This window comes from Periophthalmus magnuspinnatus, chromosome 5 (genome assembly GCF_009829125.3).
Source record: "Periophthalmus magnuspinnatus isolate fPerMag1 chromosome 5, fPerMag1.2.pri, whole genome shotgun sequence".
Lineage (NCBI taxonomy): Eukaryota > Metazoa > Chordata > Actinopteri > Gobiiformes > Gobiidae > Periophthalmus > Periophthalmus magnuspinnatus.
The window spans coordinates 4,421,957-4,435,612 of NC_047130.1; the positions used below are offsets into that span (position 1 = coordinate 4,421,957).

General features: G+C 39.7%; 1 protein-coding gene across 1 annotated transcript in view; it reads right to left on the reverse strand.

Moving 5' to 3' along the window:
• LOC117370822 (receptor-type tyrosine-protein phosphatase gamma-like) overlaps window positions 1–13,656 on the reverse strand; it is a 356,737-nt gene that overhangs the window by 68,035 nt on the left and 275,046 nt on the right. The window contains exon 5 of the mRNA XM_055221797.1: window positions 6,375–6,470. Coding sequence (XP_055077772.1) covers window positions 6,375–6,470 — 96 coding nt within the window. The remainder of the gene's footprint in view (window positions 1–6,374; window positions 6,471–13,656) is intronic.

Below are 13,656 nucleotides of genomic sequence, written 5' to 3' on the forward strand. Positions count from 1 at the left end.
ACCTGTCCCAAGACATCATGCCACAATCCAAAGAAATTCAGGAGCAGATAAGAAGAAAAGTAATTGACATGTCTCTGGAAAAGGTTACAAAGTCATTTCTAAATCTTTGAGACTCCAGCGAACCACAGTGAGAGCCATTATCCACAAACAGAGAAAGCATGACACAGTGGTGAACCTTCCCAGGAGTGGCTGGCCCCCCAAGAGCACAGCGACGACTGATCCAAGAGGTCACAAAGGAACCCAGAACAACATCTAAACATCTGCAGGCCTCACTTGCCTCAGTAAAGGTCAGTGTTCATGACTCAACCATAAGAAAGAGATTAGGCAAAAATGGCATTCATGGCAGAGTTCCAATGCGAAAGCCACTGCTGACAAAAAAGAACATAAAAGCTCGTCCCATTTTTGCCAGAAATATCTTGATGATCCCCAAAGCTTTGGGGAAGATATTCTGTGGACTAATGAAATAAAAGTTGAACTTTTTGGAAGGAGTTCATCCCATTAGATCTGGCATAAAATGAACACAGGATTTGATAAAAAAGAACATCATGCCGACAGTGAAACATGGTGGTGGTAGTGTCATGGTTTGGAGCTGCTTTGTAGCTTCAGGACCTGGATGACTTGCTGTGATTGAAGGAACCATGAACTCTGCTCTCTACAAACAAATCCTGAAGGAGAATGTCTGGCCATCAGTTCATGACCTCAAGCTGAAGAGCACTTGGGTTCTGCAGCAGGACACTGATCCACAGCACACCAGAAAGTCCACTTCTGAATGGCTTAAAAAAATAAATAAAATGAGGGTTTTGGAGTGGCCTAGTCAAAGTCCAGACTTCACTCAACTCAACAGAGATGCTGTGGCATGACCTTAAAAAGGCGGCTCATACTTGGAAACCCTCCAATGTGGCCGATTTAAAACAATTCTGCAAAGGAAGAGTGGACCAAAATTCCTCCACAGTGATGTGAAAAACTCATTGCCAGTTATCGCAAACGCTTGACTGCAGTTGTTGCTGTTAAGTGTGGTTCAACCAGTTATTAGATTTAGAGGGTAATTACTTTTTCATATGGGCCATGTAGGTTCAGATGGCTTTTTTTCCTCAATAAATAAAAATCTACAACTGCATTTTGTGTTTACTAGTGAGTTATCTTTGTCTAATGTTTAAGTTTGCTTGATCTGAAATGGCTAAAAGTGACAAAGGTACAGAAAAAGTAAGAAATTGGTAAGGGGGCGTCTACTTTTTCACAGCACTGTATACATTGTAAAAGCAGCTCTTAGGGTGAAAATGAGACACCTTTCTTTTCTGCATCTTATACGCAAGGTGTTGTTAGGTTTAACTTGACAGTAAACTCCGCTCTGGCCTCGTGAAAGTTGTGATGCATAGGTAAATGTCTAAATGTATTAATCATGTTCTTCACAAAGAATCAGTTTGTGTTAGCTTGGGACCAAACCGGTAGTGATGTTTTTTTTAAAATTCCCCTTTATTCTCCAGAGCGACAGTACACCTTGTCACAACACACACCATTTGGATTTTAAGACAAAGGATTTTCAGGTTTATCTCCATAGGTTCTGCAGTGCATTTGTATCTACTAACCAGCATGCATGTGAAAAGTAGCGAGCTGTCTTTAATTATTGCTATGTTTAGAGGAGTTTGAGAGCTCCATCTACTGTATAGAGCTGAGGAGATGATTACTGTCACCCAGCACAATGCACCTATAGTACTTATCCACCTGCAATGGACTGCCTCCCTCTCATCTCTAGAAACCGCTTCTCTTTCAGATTTTTGACTCTCTGCCAAAACTTTCTTTCTTCCTTCCTGGAAATGAAATCCTCCAAATGAAGTAAAACTGTTTACTTTGCTATGCATGTGAGCGCACGGTGTATAAATATAAAATAAATATCACTTTTTGCACAATTTGATTAGTTTGTATATAGGCCAGAATGTACTTGGAGGCTGTTTTAAACTAATTTGAAAGTTTTAAGTTTTGTCTCCTGTGTGCGCTCGGAAAGTTGAGTAGGAGTTAAAGGGTTATGAGCGATTTAATAAAAATGTTAATGATAAACTTAAAATAAAACACGCACACTGAATATATACAAAAAGCACTATACCTTAAACCAATATCCTCTCCCTCTACTCCCACGGCTATTTGAAAATACTGCTTTTAAATATTCTTAAGACACCTATATAGGGCCAACATTATACAAAAGTGAATGTTGTTTCTTCATATACAAATGTGCCTGGAGTTGCTATTGCTGGTGGTATTCTGCACTCTGCTTGGTAGCATTTGTTTAAAAACTCCCTTATATATGGTTTTGTCCAAGATTAGACCTGGTTTAGTCTCATAGTAAAAGTTAAATCTGTCAACTGGACCAAAAGTGACGACGTTTCGCTGTTTATCCAAGCCGCTTCTTCAGTTCTGGTCAGATTACTGGTGAACACTGCCTTATATCTATCTGAAGGGAGGAGCTAACAATACTGAAACTGTAAACAGCTATTGTTTACAGTTGCAACCAACCTTTGCTCTACTGTTCTCTTTGTTTCTGCTGTTTGCTTTGGGTCTGAGAATGGATTTATATATGGAGGACAAGTGATTTCTAAGGCGATTTCTGTCCTTTCCTAACAAAAATAGCTTGTCTAACTCTCCTGTCAAAGCATTTGTTTTCTCTGGCAAAGATCTGAACCTCACTGTGTTCAAAGGAGTGGTTAGTGGAGATGTACAGCGGACTGGGGTAAAGAGGAGTTCCCCCGATGGTGTTGGTACATTTTCTTATGGAGTGGCTGTTTAGTTTCTCTAATGTAACACTCACTGCACTCTTCACTACACTGAATGGAGTAGACTACATTACTTTGTTTATGGTTCGGGCTTTTGTCCTTTGGGTTTCTGTCTTAAAGTGTTTGTAGGTTACAATGGATCAGGCCTGAATGACTGAGGGATTACACAGACATCTCATTTTAGACCTGATTTAGGCCTGATATAGTTGGGATTTAGATCTGGTGGTGCTAGGAAAAGCCAAATAAGGTAGTTTGTACACACGGACTCAGACTTCACTGCACTATGCAAATGGTGGTTAACATGTTTATTGCATAGCTACTTTTTTTTGACATTTTAGCTCAATACAAACTTTTTCCTTTTTCAGTGCACACTGCTCTAAGTAATTTATAGAGAAGTTGTGCCACAGGAAATCCAAAGGGTAAGATGTCAAGTGTCTGCCTCATTTAAAATCTGCATAAATAAAATAATACATAAAATTAGCTTGAATAATGCAGATAGAACATTAAACTTAGCCCTGAGTTAGGGTAAAAACAAGAAATAAACTGGACCTATAAGCCAAGACCTTATCAAAGTTTAAATTGCCCTGACATTTAATCAAGGAATAAACCAGTTCAAAAAACACACCAACTACTTTCCAGGATTTCTTTGTTTCGAGTGAAAAAAAGCAATCATGAGGTGCTAGTCCATGCATAAACCTCCATACTGTACGCTCTGTTGGTTTGGCAGAACATGCAACACTTGAGTGGATACAGAAAGATGCATTGGGGCCACTGAAATCACATACACACACTGTTTGCATATTAACAGACTCCAGCTCAACCTGTCAAATATATGTGCAAGCAGCCGGTTATTGGGGTCATGGTTGAAGTCGGGCTACAGGCAGCAGCTGCATACATCCTCCCCAGACAGTGCATGAGGGGAAGGAGAGAACTACATCAGCAAATATGTGGAAGCTGACACACCAGAGTGAATTTTGAATAGAACTTTAAAGAGGAGGTATTTCACGTCAATGGGGTATTAACTGCTAACACACAACATAATTCACACTCCATGTTATCTTTTATTGTCTGCTGAAAACAACGTATTAACATATATACATTTAAGTAAGACATGTGTGAGTCTGCCCTCCCCTTTGCTCTCCGTGTTAAGTGACTCCCCCTTCAGAGCACTATCAATCAGCATGCATGCCACTAATGAAACTACTGCACATCCCATCAGGTTTATCAAGTTGTTGTGTACAGCTTTGCGTCATGCTTGTATATATTTATGGAGAATTGTCGTGTGGGAGCCTGGATGTCGTAGGTTTGTGGGTGGAGCATTGTGCAGAATCAGGAGATATTACTAAATTACTCAAACATGCATGAATGACGTCTAAAACCTCTTCAGCATGTTTTAGATGATTATAAACATTATAGAAAGCTGATTTTTGCAGAATACTCCCTGTTTAACATAAAATAATAATAATAAAAGGGCTGAAAAAATTAAATAAACCTACCAGTCTATAATTGTAAAATAACAATAAAATACCTAGCTGCTGATGAATAAAATCTAATTACAACTCAACTAAAATACATTTATTCAAGATGTTTTGAACAGCTCTTAAGCCTCAGTCTGAAGTGTCAAGGTTTGGACTTTATCATCTGTGCAGTTTTCTTTTACTTTAGAATTTTCAGTTTTATTGTGTTGCTTTCGCTAAAACGTCTTTTCATGAAAATCAAAGACATTGTCTGTTTTTTGGGGAGGGGGGTAAAACTGAAGTGTTCACTCTCAGTTCACTGCAGAAATAATATAGTATCAGTGATTGGAAGAGTAACAAAATGTGTACTCAAGTAAAAGTACTCAATAACAAGTACAAAAAGTGCTGCTAAATTTGTTAAAGTACAAATATGCATAAAATACTTCTCAAAGTACTAGTTCCTATAATTACTTTTTCTGCAATTTTAGTAGCATTTTAGTCATTAAAATGAAATTTGATTGGTTAAAAAGCCATACTAAGATGTTTATTACAGACTACGTTCTACTTCTGCTCTTTGCCTCCACCTGCCCAGATCCACACCAGCTGAAGAGCCACACCTGGCTGGGGGATAAAAGCCCAGAGCTGCCACCAGCGACCAGTGGGTCCTCCGCTGCAGCGACCTTAGTTAATCTTCAGTTAGTTTATTTTTATATTATCTAGTTATTTCATTTTGCACACATTTTCAGTACTTTTTTGTAAAATAAATACTGTTTATCTTTTTGGACACCTCTCTACGCTCCAGTTTTTGTTCTACACCCGGTTTTACATCTTTTAGTCATGCGCCATCACCCTAGACCAAGTGGCATGTAACACTGTATTAAAACACAATCTGCATATTTTCTAAGCTCTGGTCAGTCAGAGGAGGCGGTGGGGGGATGTTATGTGTGTTTAAGGTTTAAAATGGAGCAGAAACAGCAGTGCATTGGGACAACTGGGACTGCTACTGCTAGACTCAGCAACTTTTATGATTTTAAGGTTAACTAATTACAAGTACATGGCTGGACTTATCTTCAAGTAGAAGTACAAGTGCAGGTTTAAAAATCTCCTCAAAAGCTTACAATTACCCCAAGAAATCTACTAAATTACAGTAGCAGTAGTATTTGTAATGAGTTCCTTTCCACTCCTGGTTATAGTAAACACATTTATTCACATGATAATAGAGACTCTCGTGCAGTTTCCATATCCGTCATCACACTTTGTATCCCAAATCCTAAAGTCTGTAAAAGCCAGAGGTGCTCGACACCAGGAGGCTCAGGCTGGGGTCTAGAGAGAGTGGAAATATTAAGTGTGGGTTAATGGTCCAAATAAAAGCCCACTTAGGTAATCAATGGGCTCAAATGAAGCTTTTATTTGTGCCGGTGCAGAGATAGAGCAGAGCTGACGGTGATCCGTACTCCAGCCACAGAACAATGGCCAGAGCGGCTCACACATTGATCTGATTCCACAAACAAAAACAAACTCTCTGACCTTGGAACAAAACTCAAATAAAACACAAGTGTAGTCACCAAATCTACATTTATATTACATCTTTACTGGATAACTGCATCCAACCAATAGCTAAAAAAAGTAAAGTAACATAACATTTTCTGAAAATTGAAGTTGAAGTTGTTTTAAATGTGCTATATGGAGCGAGTGCAAATTCAGCCTGGAAGAAATAACTGTGCTCCTGTCCATTCGCTGCTTCTCAAGAGTTTATCTGCTCCTCAGCCTTCATCACTTCCTCTTATTAATCCTCCCCGCTGCTCGCTGCACCTCCTCTTTATCCAAACAGCGCCCAGTTTGCCCTATTTAAACCTCCACCTCCCCAGCAACCCCTCAGCTTCTCATCATCTCATCAGCCCCTTCACTCACCTCAGCCTCACCTCCACCACCTCCAGTGTCCAGGCCCCGGGGGAAAAGACATGTCCTAAACGTCGTCTAACTGGCATGCCCTTAATCGCAATGTCTTCTGCTTGGGTCTGAGCGTCTGAGCGCCAAAGATGACTCATTCAATAAAGCCCGCTAATACTTTTCTTTCATGTCAGTCTGAGTTTTTCCAAGTTGAACACTGATTGCACTGAATGTGTACTCCAAACTCTAAAAAGGCTCGTACCTGAAAAAACACGGCCATGGCGGCGATGATCCTCTTTTCCCTGAGCGCTGCAGTGAGGCTGTCGAAGTCGTCCGAGTTGTACATGTAGATCTGCATCTGGAGCACACAAGAACACAAAAAGTATAAGTGATAGTGTAACATTACGCCCGGATGATGTATTGTTTCTTTTATATCCAGCGTTTGAACTTGAAATAACTTTTTAGGGGATTGCAATCTAATATTTTTAGCAGGATTTTATAATAACTACACTTAAATTAACCCTAATAAAGTATAAACAAAGACTTTTTTCATACAGAGCAAATACTTTATTAAGAATAAAGTATGATGCAGGCTTAGTACACGTTTAATTAATACCTTAACTAGCCCTAAGTAGTAACTCTAACCCACTAAACGCTAAATGGCCAGATTTTTGTACAGACAAATTTTTAATTTTTAGAAATAAATTCAGTGGGCAGCAATAAAAAAATATAAAAATCAAACTGAAATCCTTTATCAAAGTAAACCACACAAGTACTTGGGCAGGCAGAGGCAGAGAACATCATGTACTAGTACCTGAAGTGACCTAAAGTTACCTATCAGTCCTGTTACACAAGTCATAATAGAAACACATGTTCACTCAAATGTTAATGAAGACTGTAAAGCATTATCCACACTGTGAACACACACGCGAACGAGCCCCCAGTCTGTCTGATACGCCATACTGCCATCGCACGTACGTATATGCTCTGTATACATTTGCACGTCTGCTTGCATAATTTGTAGCGTCAGGGAACACACTCTTGCATGCCAAAAGCAATTCTCTGAGCTCTTCTCTGCCAACATCAACACTGTCAAAATCACTTGTGTAGCATTTTCTGCAGCTTGCTAATGCGCACATAAAGAGCCCCATGCATGGCTTTTTGATCTATTTGTGGAGTAAACAGTTGTCAAGCAGTGCGATATAGAAACTGTTTATAGAATTTATGCCAGCTTGGCTAGAACTGACTCATATTAATTAAAGTCAAAGTGGTGGATTGCTGTATACGGAGGAGAGACTGCAGCTAGCTACACAATTAAAAAGGAGTTGAAACACAGTGAGCCGGAGCCTAATGATGCTGTGTGCTGTCTCCATTGGAAAGGCACACTGCAGGGGCTGATGGGAATGCTAATGCAGAGCTAGCTGTGCTGTATGAGTCAGGCACTAAAAGTAAACTGTTCGCTTCGAATTCAAGGATCTCGATGTATCCTAGTGCTGAGGTCACGAAACGACTTCCTCCTGACAATATGAGTGATGCAGTGCAGCTTGACACTGTTTACCCAAGTAGTTTTGATGACGCTAAAATGTCATACTCTCTTATTTTATACATTTAGACATAACAGATTTTTTATGTCTGTATCTCTATGGACATTTCAGAAGTTTTTCAATGTTGATTGACATTCCCGAGCTCTATGGGTGAGGATGAATCCAAAACAATTCAAGAAAAGTCCAACTTTGTCCTATTTGTGCATTTTTCCACCGTATTTTAAGTATATCTTCAATTGTATCGATTAGTATACAGTTTTCAATATTTTCGACTGTAATATTACCCAGAATAAAGAAAATATAAGCTAGATATTGTTAGCGAAAGCAGTTCATTCTTTCATGGAACACTCAACCCATTGCCAAGCTCATTAAAACCTCCAAATAAAAAATAAAAAACACACAAAAAATAGAAAACGGGACATTACCAATCAATTATTGCTTGTTAAATTACAGGCAAAATGAGGATATGATTGCAACAAGATAATAAATGTCCTGTCATGTCAGTTCTAATGAGCCAGGTCTCATCACTGGCAGACGTTTCCTGGATACATTTATGCACTGGACTTTCACATAAAACAAGCAGTGGGCAACATGCCGAAAAATTAACATCACTATTTTCTTAGCGCCAGATCACGATTGCAATTTCATCACAATTCATGGCCATTTCCAACTTTATAAGGCCTATAAAAGAGGTCACTGGGTTAAATCCACTTGTCATTCACTCACAGAGCTTTACGGAATTTGAACAAGACGAGTAGTTCATGTGGAAAAATGTGTTTGAGCATCTATAATAATGTGTAAAGCGAGCGGCGTGACGAGAAAAAAATTAAACGGTGACCTGATCCCTGTGACTACACACTATAATGGTACATGCCCACACCTCCTATTGGTCAGTCTTGGCAATGGTGTTAAGTGAAGTGCGGATTTTCAGAAGAAGCAGATGACCATAGTTACATCTTCAAGGCAATAAAAAGACATTGTTCACAAGATAAAATCAAAATCATGAGGGGCTTCAAGAACCCCGCCCCCCCTTCTTCCTTTTAACATTGTATCTAGTTGTTCAGATCCCATTTTATTCCGTGGTTGTTTGGAGTTAACAGCATTTGAACACAAGTGCTCTCTGACCCGCACCACCCCCAGCTCTCTTGGAGGTAGCCACCCGGAGATGGCTGGGTCTCTCCGCGGGTGGGCCTGTCTTTTGGCCTGCCGTCGGGATGTAAAATATAAAAGTGAAGGTGCTGGTCTGTGGAGCGACCTCTCCAAAGTGTTTTTCAGCGCGCTAAATAAATGTGTTGTTTGTTGCTGAGATGACTAGCTCGGGGCTTAACAGCAGCTCTGCCTCCCACTCAGGCTTTGAACTGCACAGGAAGAGGTGCCGCTACAGCACCCTAAGGCGCCTCTTTCCTCCCACGGCATCATCAGTCTATTGCACAGATTACACCTTTCCTGCCCCCTGCTATTGATACATCTTTTTCAGTATTGGTTTCTAGAACAGGAGAATCATGGGGTGGAGGTCAGACCACAGAGACCTGGTGTTGAAATGGTTATATTGATTCAAAAACTATTAAGGAACACCAGGTGGACAGAGCAGGAGTTCAAGGCCCACAGCTACAGTAAAACGCTAGATTTCAGTATTTGTGGTAAACATTCTATAGCTCATTGAAGTATAGAGGCATAGACATAGCTGTGAGTCACAAGGGTCTCAAGAAATCTGTAAGTTAAGCCAAGATTCCTTTCCATGTAAGAACTGCTGCAGCCTGTGTAGAGCTTCTCCACTTCATCCAAAGCTGTCGGGGAAGTACCAAAGTGAAGGATTAGCTTAAACGTGTTATCTAGACGACCAAACCCAGACATAGAAAAAACCCGCAAACACTACACAAAAGGGCTGTACAAGGCCCAAAAAAATGAAATAATTAACTCTTAACTTGCTATAAGACTCCCCTACTACACAAAACAACGGTGTGAAAAACATCCTAAGATTCAACTGTTGAAGATTCCAACATGGGGCTGTGCCAGGAATCGTAACCTTGATAAATCGTGATCTAAACTATGGTCAATTTTGATGAAAAGGCAAATGCATTTTAATCAATCCTGTGGGAGTAAGAGCGCGTGGTACTGAAGAGGAGTCACTGCTCTCTTGTTTAGGTCAAAGCTCTGAGTCAGAGTCACAGTGTGTCTCTTTATGTTTCCTCATGTGTCTTCACATTTCACATGATTTGACTTAAATCTGCACAGTATGACTAAAAGTCCAGGATCTGTCTCTCGTATGTGGTGCTGTCTGCCCCATTCCTGCTCTCTCTCTCTCTCTCTGGTCCAGCTGCAGCTCCTCACCTTTTCTCTTTTTTCTCTCCTCTGGTGCTTCTCATCATTATAATCCAAGTTACAAAAAGTAAACAACTATTTTCTGACCATTTATCATTGGAACTTTAGACCAAATATAGAGCACAGACATCGTACGTGTTTCTGCTGATAATGGTACCGCGCTCATGCTTTAAGGCGTAATATATTGTAAAAACTCATTCCAAACTTTATTTCTCCAGAATTACTGGTCCTAACAACTCGATAAACACAAAATACAACTGTAGTGATCCTGACACTTGCTCTTTATGCCTGAAGTCAACCCATCTGTTTTCAATAAGATGGAAGAAAATCAAACTGAAAGTCAAGATTAATCAAAATGGTGTGAAAAAAAAAAAAAAACACAATATTTTTTCTGATCTTGTGCAGCCCCATTCAAACACCCTAAATTCTTCAGCTGTGCATATTATTCAACGTTTTTTCAAGTACCAGTAGGACAAAAAATGGGGCAAGGACCTCACAGTGATGACCCAGTGCACTGAAACAATAAAAGACGGTGTTAGGCGTTTTAAAATGAAACCAGAGAATTCAGCAAACTGTGAAATGAACTCTGTGCATAAATAAAGCTTGTTGAGTAAGTTTTTGAAGTAACATGAGTGCAGAGTGACAATGAGAGGAAAAAGTAGATAAAAGACCAAGTACATGTACGCGAACAATAAATAATCTCAGAACCCCACAAAATCAGAAACCAACATCAACGTATATAGTTTAGTCTTTAGCTCAGATGTCACTTTGCTAAATCAAACTAAAAGAGCAAAGGATCTGCAGTCTTAAAGATGATTTTGCTTTATGTAAACGTGCTCAGAATACGCAGAATCCTAAAAACGTTCTGAGACAAGCTTGGTGGAGAGATTTCTAGTAAGAGCATCAAACCACATCCTTTTTATGACAGAGACCCCAGATTAAACTAATGTTGACTGTATCATACAACAGATTTTTTCATTATAATTTATTAGCTTCATGATCTTATTCCTATGACAACCTGCTATTGTGATCCAATCTTTTTTTTTTTTTTGATTGCAGCTCTATGCTTAAACAAAGACTTTTTCCCCACTTACGCCTCCTGCTGGTCAATCTCGTCAATGCTCTGAGTGGATTTGACCAATTGAAAAAGTGTGCACTTGCAGAAGAAGCTGATGACTGTGTTTACCTCTTCAAGGCAATGGAAATGTACTAAATTGACAAGAATCGAGATAAAATCAAAATCATGATCTGACTCTCCGAAAATCATGATATCATTGTTTTGTTTTTTAGCATATCGGCCACCCCTACATCCAACATCCCCTATCTCATCATTTGGCCATTGGTTCTCTAAAAAGCAGAGAAAAGCAGAATGTTGTGTTCCGGGCTTGTCCATAAATAAAGTCTGGTGTTATTTAGTGAATGTGCTGTGCTGTGATCACGGGCAGACACAGATGTGATGCAGTGTAATGTACTCAATGAAGCATTAATATTTGGGAAGGTAAGCACCAGAGACAGCTCCGCGGAGGCAGGCAGCAGTGATGAATCAGGCCGGCCGCGCGCCTGACATCTAATGCATCATTATTATAGATGTTCTAAGTGCTTTCTGAGGGAGGGGAGGACACGCTGATTTAAAGGTAACAACCCACCTGAAAAGTTAAATGTGGGCTCATTCGTTCTAGAGCAGTCCTGGATAAGAGTATTTGTCACATGGTTCTGTTCCCCATGCTATAGACGCAGGACAGAGTTAAAGTTTCCCCATGGGACATTTTACATTTGAGCAGAATAGGATGTTTGGCGTGAAAGAAAGAATTAAAAGCTTTTCCTGTCTGTATTTCAGATCGCTCCAGCACTACAAAAGAGGAGATTTGGAGTGGAAATGGGGTACAACATGAACAGTTAGTCACACGGCTGAAATAACTGAAACGTGCAGATAACTTTGGGTGTTAAAAACATGTCTGTGGGAAGAAGTTGTAGAAAAAGTAACCCCTGTTGCAGGAGCGTGACTACTTTGAACTTAAGCTCTTTACAAACATGCACATTCAGATGGATGTCAGCCTGCTTATATGTGGAACTCAAGCTTTTATGTACGCAGTTCACTTTTCCCAGGCGAAAGTGCTGAATAATAATAATAAAAAATAAATAAATAAAATAATAATAATAATAATAGTCTTTGGATAGCACTTTTCCAGTCGATCGCTTTATAGTTTGATGCATTATAAGCTGCTACTGGAGCCACAGTTGTCCTGGAGTAGACTGACAGAAGCCAAAGCCACCAATCTTCATCATCCCCCCCCCCCGACCACCACCAACACTCACACACACACCACATTCATACTAGGAAATGTGGGTGTCTTGCCTCAGGACACAACAACAGACTTTTGCCACTGTTGCTCCACTGTGGCACTTGGTGTTTCCGGTGTTCTCTCATCTAAGTACTAACCAAACCCTGCGTAGCTTCTCAGATCTGAGGAGATCAGGCTTTGTGGTCCGTGCGCTCCACCATGTGCAGTTGTTTCACTTTTCTTTATTTATTAGGTGCTCATTAAATTGTGGACACGCGGTGAAAATATCAGCGTTTTGCCTCGAGTGGAAAGAACTAGTTTATCATTCCTCTCTCCCAACACTCCTCCTGCGGCATACGGACACACTGCTCCTGTGTGTCAGTGTAAAATACAAAAGAACTTATTGACATGTTTGTGTTGCATAAAGCTGGAGAAAGCACACAGAGATCACCTGTTAACACTTTGTTTGTAAAGTAAAGGGATTATGTGTGAGAAACGAATTACTATTGCAGGTATGTATTTGAAGAGAGTCATTATAATAGCATGTTGTCTGGAGTTTCAAACAGTCATGAGGCTGTTAATTGTACCTACAGTGAAAAAGACAGTTCTTTTATGAGCTCCATGAACTGAAGGAATAATAAGAAATAGCTAAAAGGCACAAAAAAAAAGACATTTGGTCTCATTCAGGAACTCATTTTACACAAGAATTTTACTTCAGTTTCAAACAGCCGCTTATTCAGAAGTAAACAAGTTTGGCTGCTGGCTGTTTTGTTTTGGACATTTTTAATAAAACATAGTCCCATTTTTGTGGCAGGATTATTGCAAAAAATCTAAATCAGAAATCTCATTTTGAATTTCATAAAGTGAGCATGACAAACATGGCTGGAAGGGAAGGGGGCTTGTTAACTCCAATCAGATCACAGGCTGCCTCTCATATCTCACCGCTCAAAGTTTTCTGTCCACTGGTCCAATGCATCACTGTGGAACTGGCTGCGGGGTTTGGTGGTGGGGAAGTGCAGGGGATGGCTTTTGTTTTGTGGTTTTTGAATATATTACAAAGTCCAATTAGTGTGGGGCGTAGATTGATTTGTCAAATGGAAAGTGTGATGCGCTGTGGGGAGCATCATTTGGGGTCACTGAGCCAACCTAAATCAATGAGAAAAAACCCTTAGCCTTTTACATGGAGTTTGATAATAAGTTATAATTTAAGACTTATATAGCTGCTGTTATACAAAAACATCTACTGATCTAGAATAATAGACCAAATCTAAATCATAAGGTGCCAAAATATCATATTAAGCACTGCATTTTGTGTAACTTGAATTCACAATACAAGTTACTTTAAAAAAATCCTTTAATACATGCCACGTGTGTATAATCTTAATTCTACAAAGCA